General features: G+C 41.8%; 2 protein-coding genes across 2 annotated transcripts in view; one reads left to right on the forward strand and one right to left on the reverse strand.

Annotated features, from left to right (window-relative positions):
- Positions 1-670: 670 nt before the first annotated feature.
- nol9 (nucleolar protein 9) lies at positions 671-25,112 on the reverse strand. Its single transcript, XM_062052570.1, has 13 exons — positions 24,136-25,112; positions 23,492-23,929; positions 21,241-21,451; positions 19,745-19,875; positions 16,466-16,601; positions 12,988-13,084; positions 12,767-12,864; positions 10,313-10,480; positions 9,754-10,006; positions 3,856-3,970; positions 3,565-3,739; positions 3,353-3,486; positions 671-950 (listed from the first exon to the last, which is right to left on the reverse strand). The coding sequence occupies exons 2-13, from the start codon at positions 23,912-23,914 to the stop codon at positions 831-833; spliced, it is 2,061 nt and encodes a 686-aa protein (XP_061908554.1). The 5' UTR covers positions 23,915-23,929; positions 24,136-25,112; the 3' UTR covers positions 671-830.
- The window catches only part of zbtb48 (zinc finger and BTB domain containing 48), a 34,880-nt gene continuing 34,654 nt past the window's right edge, over positions 24,997-25,222 (forward strand). The window contains exon 1 of the mRNA XM_062052572.1: positions 24,997-25,134. The gene's annotated coding sequence lies outside the window, so the exon portion shown is untranslated. The remainder of the gene's footprint in view (positions 25,135-25,222) is intronic.

Raw genomic sequence — 25,222 nt, forward strand, 5'->3', positions numbered from 1 at the left:
GGAAAAATAAACCTTAAAATGTAGTGTATATTACTGTAAATGGAAAAATAAAAAGTGGAAAAATAAACCTCAAAATGTAGTGTATATTACTGTAAATGGGAAAATAAAAAATGTAAAAAATAAACCTCAAAATATAGTGTATATTACTGTAAATGGAAAAAAAATAGAAAAATAAACCTCAAAATATAGTGTATATTACTGCAAATGGAAAAATAAAAAATGGAAAAATAAACCTCAAAATATAGTGTATATTACTGTAAATGGAAAAATAAACCTCAAAATGTAGTGTATATTACTGTAAATGGAAAAATAAACCTCAAAATGTTGCTAAGTGCTAACCTAGCATGGGGTTAAAATGTAATGTTAGCATGTAGCTCATATAGATATGTTAATGTTTGTAACCTAGCATGATGTTAAAATGTATTGTTACCATGAAGCTCCCATAGCTATGCTAATGTTGTTAAGTGCTAACCTAGCATGATGTTAAAATGTAATGTTAGCATGTAGCTATGCTCATGTTGCTAACCTAGCATGATGTTAAAAGGTAATGTTACCATGTAGCTAACCTGACATGATGTTACATTTGCTGTCCCCTAGAGGCCAAACAACAGAGCTGCACCCTGAAACAATCCAGTTAATGTAAATGTGTTCTCTCCAAAAAAAAAAAAAGCAGAGTGCTAACAAATAATTTGTGTATTTATTACAAGAGTTAGAGTGTGGGAATGGCGCCTGTACAAAATAACCAACCGTGTTGCTGACGTTAAAAAATCTCAGTCCTGTACAATCCGATCCCCCAGAGCCGAGACCAGGATGGAGACTTGGAGCGTCGGTCAGTGTGTCACCATTTGACTCGGCCTCTGCAAGCCCTTGAAGACTCGCAGCTTTCCTGCTCCCGTCAACTCGAAACTGTAGTCTGAAGTCACGTAGGGAGGGTCTCCCTCAACACCCTCCTGAACACACACATCATTATTATTGGACATGTAACTAATAATAGCTACTTCATTGTCTGTCATTAGTCTTCATGCTGGAATTTACACACTTTCAAAATACTTGGAGTAAACACTACTGTGTGTGTGTGTGTGTGTGTGTGTGTGTGTGTGCGCGCGTGCGTGCGTGCGTGCGTGCGTGCGTGCGTGCGTGCGTGACCTAATATATATCACATACAACAACCTCACATCCAAACACTAACATAGCTACGTTAACTACATGCTAACATTACATTTTAACATCATGCTAGGTTAGCAACACTAGCATAGCTACATAAATTACATCAATCAATCAATCAATGTTTATTTATATAGCCCTAAATCACAAGTGTCTCAACATGCTAACATTACATTTGAACATCAAGCTAGGTTAGCAACACGAGCATGGCTATGTGAGCTGCATGCTAACATCACATTTTAACATAATTCTAGGTTAGCAATGTAAGTTTGGCTATGTGAGCTACATGCTAACATTACATTTTAACATCATGCTAGGTTAGCAACACTAGCATAGCTACATAAATTACATGCTAACATTACATTTTAACATCAAGCTCGGTTAGCAACACAAGCATGGGTATGTGAGCTGCATGCTAACATCACATTTTAACATAATTCTAGGTTAGCAATGTAAGCTTGGCTATGTGAGCAACATGCTAACATTACATTTTGACATGATGCTATGGTAGCAACACTAGCATAGCTGTGTGAATTGCATGCTAACAATACATTTTAACATCATGCTAGGTTAGCAACACTAGCATAGCTATGTGAGCTACACGCTAACATTACATTTTAACATCATGCTAGGTTAATAACACTAGCATGGCTACGTGAGCTACATGCTAAAATTACATTTTAACATCATGCTAGGTTAACACTAGCATAGCTACTTGAGCTACATGCAGACATTACATTTTAACGTCATGCGAGGTTAGCAACACTAGCATGGCTACGTGAGCTACATGCTAACATTACATTTTAACATCATGCTAGGTTAGCAACACTAGCATGGCTACGTGAGCTACATGCTAAAATTACATTTTAACATCATGCTAGATTAACACTAGCATAGCTACTTGAGCTACATGCAGACATAACATTTTAACATCATGCGAGGTTAGCAACACTAGCATGGCTTTGTGAGCTACATGCTAACATTACATTTTAACATCATGCTAGGTTAGCAACACTAGCATGGCTACGTGAGCTACATGCTAAAATTACATTTTAACATCATGCTAGATTAACACTAGCATAGCTACTTGAGCTACATGCAGACATTACATTTTAACGTCATGCGAGGTTAGCAACACTAGCATGGCTACGTGAGCTACATGCTAACATTACATTTTAACATCATGCTAGGTTAGCAACACTAGCATGGCTACGTGAGTTACAGGCTAACATTACATTTTAACATAATTCTAAATTAGCAACATTAGCATAGCTATGTAAACTACATGCTAACATTACATTTTAACATCATGCTAGGTTAGCAACATTAGCATAGCTATGTGAACTACATGCTAACATTACATTTTAACATCATGCTAGGTTAGCAACATTAGCACAGCTATGTGCGTTACATGCTAACATTACATTTTGACATCTTGCTAGGTTAGCAACATTAGCACAGCTATGTGCGTTACATGCTAACATTACATTTTGACATCTTGCTAGGTTAGCAACAACAGCATAGCTATGGAAGCTACAAGCTAACATTACATGCAAACATAATGCTAGGTAAACAACATTAGCACAGCTATGTGAACTACATGCAAACATTACATTTTAACGCCATGCTGGGTTAGCAACATTAGCATAGCTATGTGAACTACATGCTAACATTACATTTTAACATCACGCCGGGTTAGCAACATTAGCATACCTATGTGAAATACATGCTAACATTACATTTTAGCACCATGCCAGGTTAGCAACATGTGAACCTCGTGCTAACATTAAATTTTTTAACATCTTTCACTCGAACGCAGCTTGTGTAGGATCCAGCCACCCCTCCAAATTCGAGAGGAACAAGCGGTAGCAAATGGACGGATCATGCTCGGTTAGCAACATTAGCGCTGCCATGTGAACTACATGCTAACAGCACACTTTAAAATCACGCTAGGTAAGTATAGAAAAAAACCTATCAACTAGATCAAACTTACAACTCCTACATCTGATGGACCAACAAATAAACAGTTGGCAGAGCTGAATTTTAAGATGTGTAGCAAAGCCTTTTTTAAATATTTTTTTTAATGCTTAAATGTATGATGTATTCATGAGTGACATACCATATCAGAATGACAGTACGTCAACAATAAGCACTTTAAAAGGTATGCAGGTTGCAGAGTTCGACTGACCTGCGTGGTCAGCACGTAGGAGGGCAGCGTGGTGGTGCCCAGCAGGAGACAGTTGACCTTGCGGAGGAGGGCGGGGTCCAGCGGGGTCAAGACAAAGTAGAGCCCCCTGGCCATGTCGATGCCTCGCAGCACGCCTGCAAAGATGGCGTGGTGTGAAGAGGTAAGACCCCCACAGCGTATCCCAGCAGGCAGAGCAATAAGGAGGTTCCTACCCAGACCCACACAGGGACAGACGGGAGGACGGGACAGCAGGACGGGACGTCCATTGCTGGTCACCTTGTCCGCCATGCAGCACAGGCCCACCACGCCGGCGTTGGCGGCGTACAACATGTCGCTGGGCGCCACCTCGAAGTGCAGCACGCCCAACGCCACCGCTGTGTGCGCCACCTGTGGTAGCAGGGTTTGTAAAAGGTACTTAGCTTAGTCATACCTTTTACAGCTTTAGTACTTGTATAGCTAGTACTTAGTTGGGTAGTACCTGGTACAGCTGTAGTACTTCTTACCTGGTAAGGTGTGAGAGAGTGTAGAGGTCTAACAGGTCCTGGATCAGCAGACTGCAGCTGACTGAGGTAAGCCAACAGTGCCATGTCTCTCAGCTCATTGGACCGCTGGAGCCTCCTGTCCACACAACACAAACGCAAGTCACAAACGTCAACACGATAAAACGGCAGCTAACAACACAATAAATCGGCAGCCAACACGTTAAAACGGCCGCCAACAACACGATAAATCGGCCGCCAAAAACACGTTAAAACTAACGCCAACAACACGATAAAACACCCGCCAACAACACGATAAATCGGCCGGCAAAAACACGTTAAAACAAACGCCAACAACACGATAAAACACCCGCAAACAACACGATAAATCGGCCGCCAACAACACGTTAAATCGGCCGCCAACAACACGTTAAATCGACCGCCAACAACACGATAAATCGGCCGCCAACAACACGATAAATCGGTCGGCAAAAACACGTTAAAACAAATGCCAACAACACGATAAAACACCCGCAAACAACACGTTAAATCGGCCGCCAACAACACGTTAAATCGGCCGCCAACAACACGATAAATCGGTCGGCAAAAACACGTTAAAACAAATGCCAACAACACGATAAAACACCCGCAAACAACACGATAAATCGGCCGCCAACAACACGTTAAAACGAACGCCAACAACACGATAAAACACCCGCCAACAACACGTTAAATCGGCCGGCAAAAACACGATAAATCGGCCACCACCAACACGTTAAAACGAACGCCAACGACACGTTAAAACACCCGCCAACGACACGATAAAACGGCCGCCAACAACACGATAAAACGGCCGCCAACAACACGATAAATCGGCCGCCAACAACACGATAAATCGGCCGCCAACAACACGATAAATCGGCCGCCAACAACACGTTAAATCGGCCGGCAAAAACACGATAAATCGGCCACCACCAACACATTAAAACGAACGCCAACGACACGTTAAAACGAACGCCAACGACACGTTAAAACACCCGCCAACGACACGATAAAACGGCCGCCAACAACACGATAAAACGGCCGCCAACAACACGATAAAACGGCCGCCAACAACACGATAAATCGGCCGCCAACAACACGATAAATCGGCCGCCAACAACACGATAAATCGGCCGCCAACAACACGATAAATCGGCCGCCAACAACACGATAAATCGGCCGCCAACAACACGTTAAAACGGCCGCCAACAACACGTTAAAACGGCCGCCAACAACACGATAAATCGGCCGCCAACAACACGTTAAAACACCCGCCAACAACACGATAAAACACCCGCCAACAACACGATAAAACACCCGCCAACAACACGATAAAACACCCGCCAACAACACGATAAAACGGCTGGCAACAACACGATAAATCGGCCGCCAACAACACGATAAATCGGCCGCCAACAACACGATAAAACAAACGCCAACAACACGTTAAAACGAACGCCAACAACACGATAAATCGGCCGCCAACAGCACGATGAAACTCCTGCAAACACGATAAATCACCCACAAACACGTTAAAACGAACGCCAACAACACGTTAAAACACCCGCCAACAACACGATAAAACACCCGCAAACATGATAAAATGACCACCAACAACACGTTGAAACGGCCGCCAACAACCCGTTGAAACGGCCGCCAACAACCCGTTGAAACGGCCGCCAACAACCCGTTGAAACGGCCGCCAACAACCCGTTGAAACGGCCGCCAACAACACGGTAAAATGGCCACCAACAACAACTTAAAACGAACGCCAACAACACGTTAAAACGAATGCCAATATTACAACAAAACACCCGCAAACAACACGTTAAAACGAACGCCAACAACACGATAAATCGGCCGCCAACAACACGATAAATCGTCCGGCAAAAACACGTTAAAACAAACGCCAACAACACGATAAATCGGCCGCCAACAACACGATAAATCGGCCGCCAACAACACGATAAATCGGCCGCCAACAACACGTTAAAACGAACGCCAACAACACGATAAAACACCCGCCAACAACACGTTAAATCGGCCGGCAAAAACACGATAAATCGGCTGCCACCAACACATTAAAACGAACGCCAACAACACGATAAAACACCCGCCAACAACACGATAAAACACCCGCCAACAACACGATAAATCGGCCGCCAACAACACGTTAAAACGAACGCCAACAACACGATAAAACACCCGCCAACAACACGTTAAATCGGCCGGCAAAAACACGATAAATCGGCCGCCACCAACACATTAAAACGAACGCCAACAACACGTTAAAACGAACGCCAACAACACGATAAAACGGCCGCCAACAACACGATAAAACGGCCGCCAACAACACGATAAAACGGCCGCCAACAACACGATAAATCGGCCGCCAACAACACGATAAATCGGCCGCCAACAACACGATAAATCGGCCGCCAACAACACGATAAATCGGCCGCCAACAACACGATAAATCGGCCGCCAACAACACGATAAATCGGCCGCCAACAACACGATAAATCGGCCGCCAACAACACGATAAAACGCCCGCCAACAACACGATAAAACGCCCGCCAACAACACGATAAAACGCCCGCCAACAACACGATAAAACGGCCGCCAACAACACGATAAAACGGCCGCCAACAACACGATAAAACGGCCGCCAACAACACGATAAAACGGCCGCCAACAACACGATAAAACGGCCGCCAACAACACGATAAATCGGCCGCCAACAACACGATAAATCGGCCGCCAACAACACGATAAATCGGCCGCCAAAAACCCGATAAATCGGCCGCCAACAACACGATAAAACGACCGCCAACAACACGATAAAACGACCGCCAACAACACGATAAAACGACCGCCAACAACACGATAAAACGAACGCCAACAACACGTTAAAACGAACGCCAATAACACGTTAAAACGAACGCCAACACGTTAAAACGAACGCCAACAACACGTTAAAAACGAACGCCAACAACACGATAAATCGGCCTCCAACAACACGATAAATCGGCCGCCAACAGCACGATGAAACTCCTGCAAACACGATAAATCACACACAAACACGTTAAAACGAACGCCAACAACACGTTAAAACACCCGCCAACAACACGATAAAACACCCGCCAACAACACGATAAAACACCCGCAAACATGATGAAATGACCAACAACACGTTGAAACGGCCGCCAACAACCCGTTGAAACGGCCGCCAACAACACGGTAAAACGGCCACCAACAACAACTTAAAACGAACGCCAACAACACGTTAAAACGAATGCCAATATTACAACAAAACACCCGCAAACAACACGTCAAAACGAATACAAACAACACGATTAAATGGTCACCAACAACACGTTAAAACGAACGCCAACAACACGATAAAACACCCGCAAACAACACGTTAAAACAAATGCCAATATTACAACAAAACACCCGCAAACAACACGTCAAAACGAATACAAACAACACGATTAAATGGTCACCAACAACACGTCAAAACGAACGCCAACAACACGATAAAACACCTGCCAACAACATGATGAAACGGCCGCCAACAACATGATAAAACACTCGCAAACACGATAAAATGGCCACCAACATGACGTTAAAACGAATCCCATTAACATGACAAAAGGAGCACTAAGAGCACGATAAAACGAACGCCAACATTACGTTAAAACAAACGCCAACAACACGATAAAATGAGCGCCACAAATACGATAAAAAGAGCGCTAACAACACAATAAAGGAAGGGGCGCCAACAACACGATAAAAGGAGCGCCAACAACACGATAGAATAATAGCCAACAACACGATAGAATAATAGCCAACAACAGGATAAAAGGAGCGCCAACAACAGGATAAAAGGAGCGCCAACAATACGATAAAAGGAGCGCCAACAACACGATAAAAGGAACGCCAACAACACGATAACAACAGGATAAAAGGAGCGCCAACAACACGATAAAAGGAGCGCCAACAACACGATAATAGGAGCGCCAACAACACGATAAAGGAATCGCCAACAACAGGATAAAAGGAGCGCCAACAACAGGATAAAAGGAGCGCCAACAACAGGATAAAAGGAGCGCCAACAACAGGATAAAACGAACGCCAACAACACGATAAAACACCCGCAAACAACACGTTAAAACTAACGCCAACAACACGATAAAACACCTGCCAACAACATGATGAAACGGCCGCCAACAACATGATAAAACACTCGCAAACACGATAAAATGGCCACCAACAAGACGTTAAAACGAATTCCATTAACATGACAAAAGGAGCACAAAGAGCACGATAAAACGAACGCCAACATTACGTTAAAACAAACGCCAACAACACGATAAAATGAGCGCCACAAATACGATAAAAAGAGCGCTAACAACACAATAAAGGAAGGGGCGCCAACAACACGATAAAAGGAGCGCCAACAACACGATAGAATAATAGCCAACAACAGGATAAAAGGAGCGCCAACAACAGGATAAAAGGAGCGCCAACAACACGATAAAAGGAACGCCAACAACACGATAACAACAGGATAAAAGGAGCGCCAACAACAGGATAAAAGGAGCGCCAACAACAGGATAAAAGGAGCGCCAACAACACGATAAAAGGAACGCCAACAACACGATAACAACAGGATAAAAGGAGCGCCAACAACAGGATAAAAGGAGCGCCAACAACACGATAATAGGAGCGCCAACAACACGATAATAGGAGCGCCAACAACACGATAAAGGAATCGCCAACAACAGGATAAAAGGAGCGCCAACAACAGGATAAAAGGAGCGCCAACAACAGGATAAAAGGAGCGCCAACAACAGGATAAAAGGAGCGCCAACAACAGGATAAAAGGAGCGCCAACAACACGATAAAAGGAGCGCCAACAACACGATAAAAGAATCGCCAACAACACGATAAAAGGAGCGCCAACGACAGGATAAAAGGAGCACCAACAACACGATAAAAGGAGCGCCAACAACAGGATAAAAGGAGCGCCAACAACAGGATAAAAGAATCGCCAACAACACGATAAAAGGAGCGCCAACAACAGGATAAAAGAATCGCCAACAACACGATAAAAGGAGCGCCAACAACAGGATAAAAGAATCGCCAACAACAGGATAGAAGGAGCGCCAACAACACGATAAAAGGAGCGCCAACAACAGGATAAAAGGAGCGCCAACAACAGGATAAAAGGAGCACCAACAACACGGTAAAAGGAGCGCCAACAACAGGATAAAAGGAGCGCCAACAACAGGATAAAAGGAGCGCCAACAACAGGATAAAAGAATCGCCAACAACAGGATAAAAGGAGCGCCAACAACAGGATAAAAGGATCACCAACAACACGATAAAAGGAGCGCCAACAACACGATAAAAGGAGAAAGGAGCGCCAACAACAGGATAAAAGGAGCGCCAACAACAGGATAAAAGAATCGCCAACAACAGGATAAAAGAATCGCCAACAACAGGATAAAAGGAGCGCCAACAACAGGATAAAAGAATCGCCAACAACAGGATAAAAGGAGCGCCAACAACAGGATAAAAGGAGTGCCAACAACACGATAAAAGGAGCGCCAACAACTGGATAAAAGGAGCGCCAACAACAGGATGAAAGGAGCGCCAACAACAGGATAAAAGGAGCGCCAACAACAGGATAAAAGGAGCGCCAACAACAGGATAAAAGGAGCGCCAACAACAGGATAAAAGAATCGCCAACAACAGGATAAAAGAATCGCCAACAACAGGATGAAAGGAGCGCCAACAACAGGATAAAAGAATCGCCAACAACAGGATAAAAGAATCGCCAACAACAGGATGAAAGGAGCTTCAAGTGCTTACGTTCTTATTTGGCAGCCCGCTCCTTGGTACTGGTTGTTGACGCTGAGGTGGACGTAGCTTTGAGGCGGGCTGTGGCTCTCGGTGAACTCCTCCAGCGCCGTCTGGGCAGGCGGGTGCGTCTGCACGCCGTTGGCCGTTCTGAGGAAGTCCGGGGTGAGGTCGGGGCACTGGCCCACGCCGTCGTGAGAGATCTGGACGACATGCGACACCGGGAGGAAGCGCAGCAAGTCCACCAGCAGCTGCAGTCCAAAACCTGAAGAAATGAAAATGAAGGTAAGTATGTTGTAATAGCACTAAACTGCTGAGTCAGCACTAAACATTTGATTGTAAACAACAGGACAACAAATGTAGCAACAAGTTACTGTGTGCTGGCCACTAATGATACTAACAAATAATGCAGCTACCGCCATCTTAGTGGAGTTCATTAAAGCTGTCGAGAGGTTGCCTACAGCCACAGCTGTTTACGCCAGTACTATTTAAAGATGCACTCACTACAGGAGAGTGTCTGGTTAATTGAAGGCAGGCCTTAATTGGGCAATGTTTTGCCGAGGACGCTGACCTTTGACCCAGCCCATGGTGTTGATGACGACGGGCGTCTCTCTGGTCGGCGAGCGTTTCCTCCACAAGGACTTGATGCTCTCCATGTAGAGAATCATGTCTGACTCGCACGTGGACTGGCCGTAGTAAACCATGTGATCGGGGGCACGCTGGTGTGTGAAGGGGGGGCCTGGGGAAACAAACACAGTACTACTGAGTGTACTACTGTAATACTTTAACACATTGTACTGCAATACTAACACACACTGTACTGCAATACTACAGTAACACTTTTTAACACAGTATACTGTAGACCAGGGGTGTCCAAAGTACGACCCGCGGGCCAAGTCAAAAGTATAACATTTTAAATGCCGCTATTTTGACACAATCTAGTGGACAACATGAGTTTTTCCCTGGTCAAAGACTTTTTATGGTTGGAATGTGCAGCATCTATTTATATGACCAAATGCAAACAACCTTCCCTAGTCATGGTGCAAAAATACAATTAAAAAATTAAAAAAATCCAACAAACACAAAATGTAAACTGAACTTTGTGAATATAATAAAAAACATCAAATCACCATAAAAATTTCAAAAAATTACAAAGCATGATGGGAAAATGCTTAATTAAGACTCTCCATATTTATCCATGTTTGGTGCATTTTAGCTGCCTGATCGTTCTGATTGATTACAAAACTTTAAGGAGGTTGTCACAGAAGTAAACAAGGTAGAACTTAAACTTTCGCACACTCTTAATATCCAATTATATTACAATTAATATAATGTGTGTCTTTGCATGTATGTACAAATATATGTATATATTTATTTATTTTTTAGCCCAATGCGGCGCCCAAGTCAAAATGTTTGGACACCCCTGCTGTAGACACAATAGTACTGTAATACTTAAACACAATGTACTACGACTCGACTGTAATACTTAAACACATTATACTGCAGTACTTTATCACAGTGTACTGTAGACAATATAGTACTGTACTACTTTAACACTGTGTAGGTTAATACTACTGTACTACTTTAATCACAGTGTACTGCAATACTACTGTAATACATTAACACACAATGTAGTGCAATACTACTGTAATACTAAATCAGTGTACTGTAGACACATCCAACCTTTTTCTACCACTTGTCCCTACTGTAATACTTTTAACAATGTAGTAAAATACCAGTGTATTACTTTTATCAGTGTACTGCAATACTACTGGAATACTTTTAAACTCTGTACTGCAATACTACTGTAATACTTTAACACAATATTAGAATACTATTGTAATTTTTTAATACAGTGTACTGCGATACTACTCTAATCCTTTAACACCGTGTACAATACTACTGTAATAGTTTAACATAGTACTGCAATACTATTGTAATAATTGAACACAGAGTATTACAATATTACTGTGACACTTTACCCCAGTGTACTACAATACTACTGTAATAATTTAACACTGTGTGGTACAATACTATTGTAATATTTTAATACAGTGCACTGCAATACTACTGTAATCCTTTAACACCGTACACAATACTACTGTAAGACTTTAACACAGTACTACAATACTAGTGTAATAATTGAACACAGAGTATTACAACATTACTGTGACACTTTACCCCAGTGTAGTACAATACTACTGTAATACTTTAACCCACCATGTAGTGCAATACTACTGTAGACACAATGTACTACGACACTCAATTGTAATACTTTAGGTCACAATGTACTGCAATACTACTGTAGTACTTTATCACATTGTACTGTAGACACAATAGTACTGTAATAATTTAACACAGTTTAGTTAAGTACTACTCTACTACTTATATCAGTGTACTGCAATACTACTGTAATACTTTTTACACAGTACTACAATACTATTGTAATATTTTAATACAGTGTACTACAGACATAATACTACTGTGTGTACTGCAGACACGTTGGTACTTGAAGGCAGTGGTATATAGGGGCGGCGTGGCTCGGTTGGTAGAGCGGCCGTGCCAGCAACTTGAGTGTTCCAGGTTCGATTCCCGCTTCTGCAGTCCTAGTCACAGCCTTCGTGTCCTCGAGCAAGACACTTGACCCACCTGCTGCCAGTGCCACCCGCACTCCTTTAAATGTAGCTTAACCACTTACGACTTACAACCATCTTTTAACTGTTCCGTAACCAAAGGCGATGGCTGTTTACGACCTCTGTCCCTTAGACACAGCTGTTGCCATGTAATCAGGGAAAGTCCAAATAAAAGAGGTGGCGTACAATCTTTCGCCAGAGCATGTTGAGACACTGTCCAAGGGTACAGCGTCCAGGCGTCTCTCCTCAATTGAGCCAAATTGAATTCCGTCTCTGTTTAATTCTTTGCTTCTTGTCTTGTTTAATGGCTGTCACTATGTAAACTTCTATACCATCCAGTGATTGGTTATTAAATATCACGTGGTGAGAAGGGAGAGGAGTACACAACATACCTAGTAGAGGATCTCTGACGGTCAGCAAAGAAAGGCAACCAGCTGGAGTGAACTCTGTTTGACCCAGATCTGCTTCTAAATAATCTACACCTGTGGTACTGTACACACACACACACACACACACACACACACACACACACACACACACACACACACACACACACACACACACAGTTGAGTATGTGCTATTTTCCCCAAAGGACGTTGATGAACATACTTACTGATTTAGTAAAGTATTGATGAGAACGCGGATGTACGTGGACTTGCCCACATTCCTGGCGCCGTACACCAGGACCACAGCGCTGCCGTCCATGTTGCCTGTGACACACACACACACACACACACACACACACACACACACACACACACACACACACACACACACACACACACACACACACACACACACACACACACACACACACACACACACACACACACACACACACACACACACACACACACACACACACACACGCGTGCATAGTTGAGTCATGAATGTCAGCATCTGCTCAGTGGCCTAGTGGTTAGAGTGTCCGCCCTGAGATCAGTAGGTCGTGAGTTCAAACCCCGGCCGAGTCATACCAAAGACTATAAAGCTTTCTGCTCCGCTGCTACCAGTGTGTGGAACGCTCTCCCTGACCACATGAGGGCACCACAGACTGTGGATGCTTTCAAAAAAGGCTTAAAAACCCTTCTTTTTAAAAAAGCCTTTTTTTTTTTTTTTAGATATATGCATACTAGTTTTAGCTATTTGGCTGTTCTAGTTTTTATTTATTTTTTTAAATTTTTTTAATACACTGTAGCACTTTAATGAGGTTGTTTACTCAATGTAAAGTGCTTTTTACAAATAAAATCTAATATTATTATTATAAAAAAGGGACCCATTACCTCCCTGCTTGGCACTCAGCATCAAGCATTGGAATTGGGGGTTAAATCACCAAAAACTATTCCCGAGCGCGGCCACCGCTGCTGCTCACTGCTCCCCTCACCTCCCAGGGGGTGAACAAGGGGAAGGGTCAAATGCAGAGGACAAATTTCACCACACCTAGTGTGCGTATGACAATCATTGGTACTTTAACTTTACTTAAAAGATCTTGCTTTTTCCAAAATGTGATACTGTTGGCATTAACGCACTTTTTGTGTTTTTTTACGCATTGAAATCAGAAAAGATGCACATTTCCGGAAGTCCGCAGATTTTTTAAAATTTTTTAAAAATTTTTACCGACCCTGCCTTCTCCGGGTTGCTTGTTTTTTTTTTATCGTTTATTGCTTTCCGCCGGTGTTTTGTTTTGTTTATATTAGCAGGGTCAAATTCCCCGTCCCCGTTTATATTGGTCGTCTACAAAGTAATGAACTTTACGGTACAATTTGTTAAATTTTGATTCGCAGAAAGGTTTATCAATGACAAATACTGCCTCAGTTTGCACTCGGACAACTTTACCGCGAGGAGCTGTCAAAAGAAAGACCAGTGTTTCCCACACATTCATTTATTTGTGGCGGCCCGCCACGAAAGAATTACAACCGCCACAAATAAAATAAAATAAAATAGCTTCTCAGGCAAATCATATAGTTGATGTAGATGCCCATGTAGGCTGTTCAGATTTACTTTACAAAAGAGAAGTGTAGGATACTTCTCTTGTTGCCTTATTTGTATTTGACCACTACTGTTTTCTGTTTATTTGTTACTGACTGTGGCAGGACACCTCTGCCTCTGTTTCACTTTATGTTGCTGGTAAATAATATGGCTGTAGTAGTAGGCTAAAGTTAAATTATTTAGTATGCACTAATTAAAGGGGCAGAGCTTTAAGAGACATTTTAACTTTTATATTTTATAAGATATATTTTTTGTAAGAACCACAATTAATAAATATATTTCAGTGAATAACTTATTGTTCAAATCTGTATATAAATATGTACATAAAGTGTTATAATTATATTGTAAAATGGATGGATGGATGGAAGGACAATTAAAACAAAACTGTTATTATTAATTAGTAAGTATACATTTTTTGAGCCTTTTAGAGAAAATCATATCATTGTAGTAAATTATGCAAATTACTCGATGATGTCATGGTGACCACGCCCATAGCCACGCCCCCACCGCCACAGGTATCTTGGCAGTTTATGGGAAACACTGAAGACTTCATAATAAACACTAAGGTGAGTGTAAAGTCAACCTTTTTAACTTCGTCCTGTGCCGCCATGTCTCCAGTAAATGACTTGTTTTAGTCTTTGTGAGTCCATGGAAACTTCACTTTTATCTCATCGTTCGAGGTTGGAGACAGGCTAGCTGTTAGCATCAAGCTAATCGGCACCCGACCAGACTCCTCCACCCCAAAAACATACTTTGCGGGTCAACAAACGGGGAAAATATGTGCCTTTTGAAGTGTTAATGTGTGAGGAGTGTTCAAAAGGAGTCTCTTGGAGAAGTGGCTGACAAGTTAGCAAGTGTCGCTCGCATCGCTGACAGTGACGTCATCACCGTCATTGTTTACTGAAGCAGAGATGCTGACTGTGCGTTATGATAAACGCGCATGCGTCACCAGGCTCTGTATTTCCAAGAAGGAAAAAAAGTGAATGAATGTTTAAAACATTTATATATACATAAAAATGTGTTTTATTTTGTATTATTATTTTCAATTAATTAAGTAACATTTATGACAACCTTTTTCCAAAACACAATATAGAATGTGAGATATAACAGGATAATGCATACATTTATCATTTGTTTTCAAAACGCTTACTGTCAGAATAATTGTATCTAAGTTATCACAAAACTTTGTGTTTCAATGAGTTCCCGGCGAGGAGACAAAAGCTGTCTTTAATCCTACCAAGCAGAAGGCTTGTAAAACTCCACTGTGTAGGATGGGAAGCAACATGAAGGTGTTCTGTTTCTTTCATGTATTGTAATCAACAGAAAGATATTGGTTGGACCCGAGAACTACAAAGCGAGGAGGAAGCAGGACCCGACTCCTCTACAGGGACCTTTTCTGTGAACTGTTCTGTAACCAAAGGCGATGGCTGTTTACGACCCCCGACCCTTAGAAACAGCTGTTGCCATGTAATCAGGGAAAGTCCAAATAAAAGAGGTGGCGTACAATCTTTCGCCAGACCGTGTTGAGACACTGTTCAAGGGTACAGTGTCCAGGCGTCTCTCCTCAAATTGAGCCAAATTAAATTCTGTCTCTGTTTAATTCTTTTCTTCTTGTCTTGTTTAAAAGATGTCATCAGTGTTTGAACCTGACACTTACAAAAAAGTGGGACCCCATTTTTATGACTTGATGGGGTCCATTTTGAAAATTCCTAGTGCCAACACTGTGTGATGTTAACCATAGAACAGGAAATTGAACGTATTGCCACATAGTACAGGTTCTGGCTGCTCAGTACAACATAAGCACTACAAATATGTGTATCTATAACTCTAATGTCAGATGATAAACTACACGACACAGTTTGACAGTATTGTTGCTGTTCCCACTCCATCGCATCTTCAATATTTTACACTGGTTAACTTCTTTTTACACTTGTATGACAGTTAAGAACATCCAAACAAATTCAACGTCTTGTCTCTTTTGCATATGTGATGCTAACGTTTTTACAGAAGAGCTGCAGGTAAAGAGAGTGTAACAATGGCGGCATTAACACTTGGCAGGGTAAACAAAAGCTTTTGGGTGGTATTGTTTTGGGGTTGTTTACCTCTGCAGGCGCCGACCACAGCGTCGAGGGATTCCTGGCAGCTGGGGGACACCTTCAGGCCCTCGATGTCGTCGGGCAAAGGAACCATGCCCAGACCGTTAAGGGGCGTGTCCAAGATGGCCGACATGAGTTCAGCCTGTAGAGAAGATGTTTACATTTGTATATTATACATAAGGACAATTATTATAGTTATTTATGAATACTATATATTTTCTGTAGTATTTACTTATACCATATTTTCTGTACTATCTATTTATATTGTATTATGCACTGTATATCTTTTTTGTAGTATTTATAGGGACTGTATTGTTTATGCCATATTATTCTTTAGTATTTATTTATACAGCATTACAGGGCTCAAATTTAACCACGGCAACCGCGGTCTTTTGCCGTAATGTCCTAAAAAAATTGACCAACATCGGCGGCAAGAACATGCCGTGACCGCCCTTGATTTTTTACTTGTTAATGGACGAGAGATGTAACGGTAAACGGTATAATGACAATTTGCGATAAAATTCCAGACGGTTAGTAATACGTCTAATTTTTTAATTACCAAAAAAACGTCATTTATTAATGCATTTTAGGCAACAAGAAGTCAGGCGCATGCGCACTAGCCCGACTAACGACACTGACTTTGCTGCGGGGATTTCCCCTCGGAGTAAACGGAGCCAAGCGCTTGGTTTAACATCATTTTCCCTCGCTTCCCGCCGTGTGTTTAAGAGCGCACTGCTGTGTTTAGATGGAGACAGGTGTGGACAATATTAGAGACACTTATCCCCGACACTAAAAGTATACAGCGAAGGAGAAAAACCATTTCATGTTGCTTTTATTTTCTCAATACAGCGTTCATCAGCTGCTGTGACTGAGAGTTAATGATGTGAGGAAACAAGCAGCAGTTGATGTGTCGTGAACGTTGTCACAACTACCGTATTTTTCGGAGTATAAGTCGCACCGGCCGAAAATGCATAATAAAGAGGGAAAAAACATAAGTCGCACTGGAGTATAAGTCGCATTTTTTGGGGAAATGTATTTGATAAAACCCAACACCAAAAATAGACATTTGAAAGGCAATTTAAAATAAATAAAGAATAGTGAACAACAGGCTGAATAAGTGTACGTTATATGAGGCATAAATAACCAACTGAGAACGTGCCTGGTATGTTAACGTAACATATTATGGTAAGAGTCATTCAAATAACTATAACATATAGAACATGCTATACGTTTACCAAACAATCTGTCACTACTAATCGCTAAATCCCATGAAATCTTACATGTCTAGTCTCTTACGTGAACGAGCTAAATAATATTATTAGATAATTTACGGTAATGTGTTAATCATTTCACACATAAGTCGCTCCTGAGTATAAGTCGCACCCCCGGCCAAACTATGAAAAAAACTGTGACTTATAGTCCGAAAATGACGGTAGTTTATAAAGTCTTTAGATTGTTGACTGGGATGTTCACTCCTCCTTTATTTAACTGCAAACTGCATCAGTGTTCAAATAACATCAATACTAGCTCAAATGTTTTGTCTTCTCACCGAATTGAACGGAGGCTGGGAAGATTGTGTATTCGATGTGTATGGTGTCCGTCCTCTTTATTTTTGTTGGCCAAACAGTTGTACTGATGGGAGGCGTTGGAGAAGAACAAAGCTTGTTTATTTGACCTTATCTTCATTAGCCAAATTGCTTTTATTTTGATATCAAAACGTAAACACCAGGTTTTTTTTTTACATTACTTGTGTTATTTTTAATGTCACAAAAGTATTACTTCAAAAACCATTCATCTGACACATCATTTTGTTAATGTTTTATTGTGTCTAGTTAATTGTGGATGTAAGGAACAGTAACTCGGCCTGTCGCCATCCCGTCTCCACCTCATCGCTGCCACCACAGCCTGGGGGGCCAATAAACTACAGACTGTGGTGAAGTAGGCCGGCTTCATCACGTGAAGAAGCCTACAATTTTTGGTTGTCTTTTCCGCTCCATTTGCTGAATGGCGATATACGATATATATCTCGATATTTTTTCCGTAAAGTAAAAACACAACACAAAACAGTCCTAGGTACCTGAGATACTAAGTATGTCATTATTATGACTTAGTAAGTCAATATTTTGACTTAGTAATTTACCAAGTCAAAATAATGACAAAATAATGACTTACTAAGTCAAATCAATGACTTACTGTAAGTAAGCGTTAGCAATAAGCGTTTGAAAAAAAAAAACAGTTAAAAGTGGGGCCACATGCTGACATGTGTTCAACTCATCATGCTTAATTTATAACAGCATTTGGGAAGCCTGTAGTTGATTTGTATTATGTAAATGTTATATTTTTATCAACACGTGATAGCAGGGACCCTGCCATTCAAAACTAGGCTGCTACATTACTAATGATTAATGTAACTACGTATATTGTGTAGTTATATTTATATGGTAATTATTATTCTGTGACTGTAAATTGTTTGCTTGTTTTTTATTGATGCTTTTATTTTTTTCTGTATTGTGTAGTTATAATTATATGCTTTTACTTGTAATTGTATTGAATTGTGGACCCCAGGAAGACTAGTGGGTTGTTGAGGCAACCAGCTAATGGGGATCCTTAATAAAAATCAAATCAAATCAAACTATAACTGAAAAAATAGTACAATAGCAATAGGAGAGACTATTCATCCCTGAACACCATGGAGTTCATGTAGGCTTTATGATGCAGTTACATTATTATATCAACTATCAGAGACAGAAACTCTTCATTTAACATAATGTCCTTTTTTGCTGCTTCAACACAGCTCAATCAACACAGAAAAAGGTAAAGTGAAATATCTTAGTTGTTAACTGTAGGTCAATAATGCTTGTCTTTCTGTCAGACAGACAGGGCTTTGCTGTCCGTTTCACGCACGCACGCACGCACGCACGCACGCACGCACGCACGCACGCACGCACGCACGCACGCACGCACGCACGCACGCACGCACGGTGAGATAACGTTACGCTTTGTTGTTAAGGCGGCTGCCTTAACAACAAGGCGCTGCGGGAAAAACCTGGCATCCACATGTACATATAAATGTACATAACTTAAATAAATAATAATAGATAAATTAGGAGGATTGTCAATGAATTGAGGAAAAATAGAGTACACAGATGTGCTATTAATTCAGTCTCGACTGGCCTGCAATCTAAAGAAACAAACATTTTGGGCTTGAAAATAGAAATTCTGAAAATTTGCATTCATGTTGTTATTTATCAAGTAATTACGACAACAAAGTTTGGTGTCACTTACCATCGGGGGGTTGAAGAGTCCTCCGAGTTCGGAGAAGCTGGAGAGGAAGCGCGTCAGCGGCGTCTCCATAGGCTCCAGCAGGATGATGGCGGAGTTGGGAAGCACTTTCTTAAGCAGCTTCTTCCGAGATGCTGTCGAGACAAAGTCAGGACTGTATTTTTTCTCAATGATACTGCAGTGTTTCCCACACATTCATTTATTTGTGGCGGCCCGCCACGAAAGAATTACGTCCGCCACAAATAAAAAAATTTAAATTTTTTTTGGTTGTTTTTTTTGTCTTGTCCAGCTTCACAGGCAAATCATATAGTTGATGTAGATGCCCATATCGGCTGTTCAGATTTACTTTACAAAAGAGAAGTGTAGGATACTTCTCTTGTTGCCTTATTTGTATTTGACTTTATTATTAAATGTATTTATATTAGAAACACAACATGTGTATATAACAAAGGGTGCAAAGTCTGCAGGCAGTAGGAAACACATGGTTAAGTGTAGGGAGTAAAACTGATGGCAGTCTAAAGTTCAAGATTTTTGGGGCTCTTTGTTCAGTGGATCAGATGTTTGATGAAGCTCAGTGACTATCTACCACCACTACTGTTTTCTGTTTATTTGTTACTGACTGTGGCAGGACACCTCTGCCTCTGTTTCACTTTATGTTGCTGGTAAATAATATGGTTGTAGTAGTAGGCTAAAGTTAAATTATTTAGTATGCACTAATTAAAGGGGCAGAGCTATAAGAGACATTTTAGCTTTTATATTTTATAAGATATATTTTTTGTAAGAACCACAATTAATAAATATATTTCAGTGAATAACTTATTGTTCAAATCTGTATATAAATATGTACATAAAGCGTTGTAATTATATTGCAAAATGGATGGATGAATGGACGTTTAAAACAAAACTGTTATAATTAATTAGTAAGTATACATTTTTTTAGCCTTTTTAGAGAAAATCATATCATTGTAGTAAATTATGCAAATTACTCGATCATGTCATGGTGACCACGCCCATAGCCACGCCCCCCACCGCCACAGGTATCTTGCCAGTTTATGGGAAACACTGTACTGTATATTCACTTTTTACCATTTGTGACTGTTGAAAATGTTAAAATATAATTAAAAAAGGCCCCTCCAGGGTTCCCCCTATATCTAATTGATTGAGGTAGAGTGTGCGCCCTGAGATCGGTAGGTTGTGAGTTCAAACCCTGCAAAGACTATAAAAATGGGAGTCATTACCTCCCTGCTTGGCACTCGGCATCAAGGGTTGGAATTGGGGGTTAAATCACCAAAAATGATTCCCGAGCGCGGCCACCGGTGCTGCTCACTGCTCCCCTCACCTCCCCTCCCAGGGGGTGGAACAAGGGGATGGGTCAAATGCAGAGAGTAATTTCACCACACCTAGTGTGTGTGACTATCAGTGGTACTTTAACTTAACTTTTTAGTACAAACAGATTGTACAGATAGACAAGGGTTTCTTGTCCGACATCCGTCACTTACCGGGCGAAAGGTAATTGTTCAGGATGTCCTCGGCGTCGCTCCTGTGGTCCTCAGCGTCGCGGCAGCCGTCCTCGGCTCTGACGGTCAGCGGGGAATGCGAGGCGGGAGAGAAGAGCGGGTAGGACTGCTGGCCCTCTTCGATGGTGAAGCCCATCACTTCCACGCGCCCGTACAGGCAGGTCAGAAAGCACTTCCCGCGGAAACACAGCGTCTGGAAGAGAACACATGAGTGGAGTGGACTCGACGCTGCAAGACTTTAGACAAGAACAAGAAAGTTTGCTCATATTACGCCTATACTGTATATACCTTTATAAACATATATACCTATACTGGCTCACATGCACCGGCTTCCTGTGCACTTAAGATGCAACTTTAAGGTTTTACTACTTACGTATAAAATACAAACCCCGTTTCCATATGAGTTGGGAAATTGTGTTAGATGTAAATATAAACGGAATACAATGATTTGCAAATCATTTTCAACCCATATTCAGTTGAATATGCTACAAAGACAACATATTTGATGTTCAAACTGATAAACATTTTTTTTTTTTGCAAATAATCATTAACTTTAGAATTTGATGCCAGCAACACGTGACAAAGAAGTTGGGAAAGGTGGCAATAAATACTGATAAAGTTGAGGAATGCTCATCAAACACTTATTTGGAACATCCCACAGGTGAACAGGCAAATTGGGAACAGGTGGGTGCCATGATTGGGTATAAAAGTAGATTCCATGAAATGCTCAGTCATTCACAAACAAGGATGGGGCGAGGGTCACCACTTTGTCAACAAATGCGTGAGCAAATTGTTGAACAGTTTAAGAAAAACCTTTCTCAACCAGCTATTGCAAGGAATTTAGGGATTTCACCATCTATGCTCTGTAATATCATCAAAGGGTTCAGAGAATCTGGAGAAATCACTGCACGTAAGCAGCTAAGCCCGTGACCTTCCATCCCTCAGGCTGTACTGCATCAACAAGCGACATCAGTGTGTAAAGGATATCATCACATGGGCTCAGGAACACTTCAGAAACCCACTGTCAGTAACTACAGTTGGCCGCTACATCTGTAAGTGCAAGTTAAAACTCTCCTATGCAAGGCGAAAACCGTTTATCAACAACACCCAGAAACGCCGTCGGCTTCGCTGGGCCTGAGCTCATCTAAGATGGACTGATACAAAGTGGAAAAGTGTTCTGTGGTCTGACGAGTCCACATTTCAAATTGTTTTTGGGAACTGTGGACGTCGTGTCCTCCGGACCAAAGAGGAAAAGAACCATCCGGATTGTTATAGGCGCGAAGTGTAAAAGCCAGCATGTGTGATGGTATGGGGGTGTATTAGTGCCCAAGACATGGGTAACTTACACATCTGTGAAGGCACCATTAATGCTGAAAGGTACATACAGGTTTTGGAGCAACATATGTTGCCATCCAAGCAACGTTACCATGGGACGCCCCTGCTTATTTCAGCAAGACAATGCCAAGCCACGTGTCACATCAGCGTGGCTTCATAGTAAATGAGTGCGGGTACTAGACTGGCCTGCCTGTAGTCCAGACCTGTCTCCCATTGAAAATGTGTGGCGCATTATGAAGCCTAAAATAGCACAAGGGAGACCCCCGGACTGTTGAACAACTTAAGCTGTACATCAAGCAAGAATGGGATAGAATTCCACCTGAGAAGCTTCAAAAATGTGTCTCCTCAGTTCCCAAACGTTTATTGAGTGTTGTTAAAAGGAAAGGCCATGTAACACAGTGGTGAACATGCCCTTTCCCAACTACTTTGTCACGTGTTGCAGCAATGAAATTCTAAGTTAATTATTATTTGCAAAAAAAAAATAAAGTTTATGAGTTTGAACATGAAATATCTTGTCTTTGTAGTGCATTTAATTGAATATGGGTTGAAAAGGATTTGCAAATCTTTGTATTCCGTTTATATTTACATCTAACACCATTTCCCAACTCATATGGAAACGGGGTTTGTACTACACGGTCTAGCTCCATCCTATCTTGCTGACTGTATTGTACCATATGTCTCGGCAAGAAATCTGCGCTCAAGTCTGCGGGCTATAGAGCGTCCCCACATCTGCGGTCCCCTCCAAGGTTTCTCATTGTCATCCCATTGGGTTGAGTTTTTTTCTTGCCCTGATGTGGGATCTGAGCCGAGGATGTCGTTGTGGCTTGTGCAACCCTTTGAGACACTTGTGATTTTAGGGCTACATAAATAAACTTTGATTGAAAGCGCTGAAGCTCACCTGTCCCTGCTGCATGACCAGCACCGCGTGCTTCCTCTGGTCATCCCTCGCCGCACAGTGGTGGAGGGAATTCCCGTCCAGCCGACAAGTCTGCGCGTCCTTGGAGGCGCTCGGCGTCCGGACCCCGTTTGCTTGCACGGTTTGGGAATACTCCTTCCACTCCCGAGACTCATCAGAATCCAGCTCCATGGCGCCATTGGCGACGGACTTGCTCACGGCCACCGGCTTGGCCTTGGTCTTCAGCCTCTTCACGGCGGGCTTCTTCCTGGTGGTCTCCTGGTGCTCCTTGATCACGCTGGCCATGACGGGACTGGACTGGAGGTCAGATGGCTCGATGGGGGGTCTGCAGCGTTTGCCCCTCACGTCCTTCCACTTCTGGGATTTCCTGCTGACCTTTGAATGATTGCCTCGCTTTGCCTTCATTATGCCGAGTGGACGCTGTGTAACAATTCACATATTATTAAACATCCATTTTCTACCGCTTTTCCCTTTCGGGGTCGCAGGGGGGTGCTGGAGCCCATCTCAGCTGCACATCTCATGCATTATTAGTTTGGGTCATAAACATATTATGCATTATTAGTTTTCCCCATAAACATATTAAGCATTATTAGTTTTGAGTCATAGTTGACGTTATATCAACTTACCTTCGAGGAGGAACAATATGGCGACAACAACAGAAATAGCCGGGCTAAGCTAACGTTGCATTGCCTGATAATGCTGTTAAGACTCCCACTGAGGGAAACGACGTCAAAAATAAAATATTAATAATATAACAATAGAGTATTTTGCCGCTACTAAAGCACTTTAAATGTTGTTTTTTTAACCAAAGTTAGCCGACGAGCTAACATGTGTGCAGCCTACTGTTTTGTCGATGGCCAACTAGGACTCTTCACGGAGTGACAGTCGTTACAAGATGGGACTAATCAGCGTAATTGTCGCGTTTTCCCCTGCCGTGTCGCGGTATTAAATACCCGAATTAAAAGTCAGAAACGCACTCACTTTTTTTGTTTAATTATATTTTTGTATGAGTATCTTTTAACTGCGGTGCGACTACTAAACCCTTCATTTCTATTCCGGAGTTCGGCCAGTCGTGACGTCACTTCCTTTTCCAGGTTCCAGTTGCGAGCTGAAAAGCTTTTTATTTTTTTAATTGTATAAACCTTTATTTATGAATTGCAACATTTACAAACAACTGAGAAATAATAATAATCAAAATAAGTACAAAAACAGTACAAAACAGCGCCTTTGCAAAGTACAAAGCTTTTCCGGTTACAGTTGCGAGCCGACATGAAGGAAAATAAGGTAAATGGAGCTAGTTTTGCGCTCTTTCAGCCGCGTTAAGTGTCACCGTGCAGCTTTTTAAAAATTATATTTTTGTGTGAGTGTAACCTATTTTTATGGGCTTTCCTCTTTGTGATGTTAAGTTCCTGTTATACGCTGTTATACAGTATATGCTTTGAGCTCTTATTTTGAAGGCGTTATGTGTAGTGGAGCGGAGGTTTTGGAAAGAAAGAAAATAAAGTGGTCCTCGTGTAAAACTGGAGCCTCCGTGTAAACCCGTCATTTCTATTCCGGAGTTCGGCCAGTCGTGACGTCATTTCCTTTTCCGGTTCCAGTTGCGAGCCGACAAGAAGGAAAAGAAGGTAAATTAAGTTAGTTTTGCTCTCTTTCAGCAAAGTACACCGTCGTTACCGCGTTAAGTGTTACCGTGCAGCTTTTTAAAAATTATAT

Source organism: Entelurus aequoreus, linkage group LG07 (genome assembly GCF_033978785.1).
Source record: "Entelurus aequoreus isolate RoL-2023_Sb linkage group LG07, RoL_Eaeq_v1.1, whole genome shotgun sequence".
Lineage (NCBI taxonomy): Eukaryota > Metazoa > Chordata > Actinopteri > Syngnathiformes > Syngnathidae > Entelurus > Entelurus aequoreus.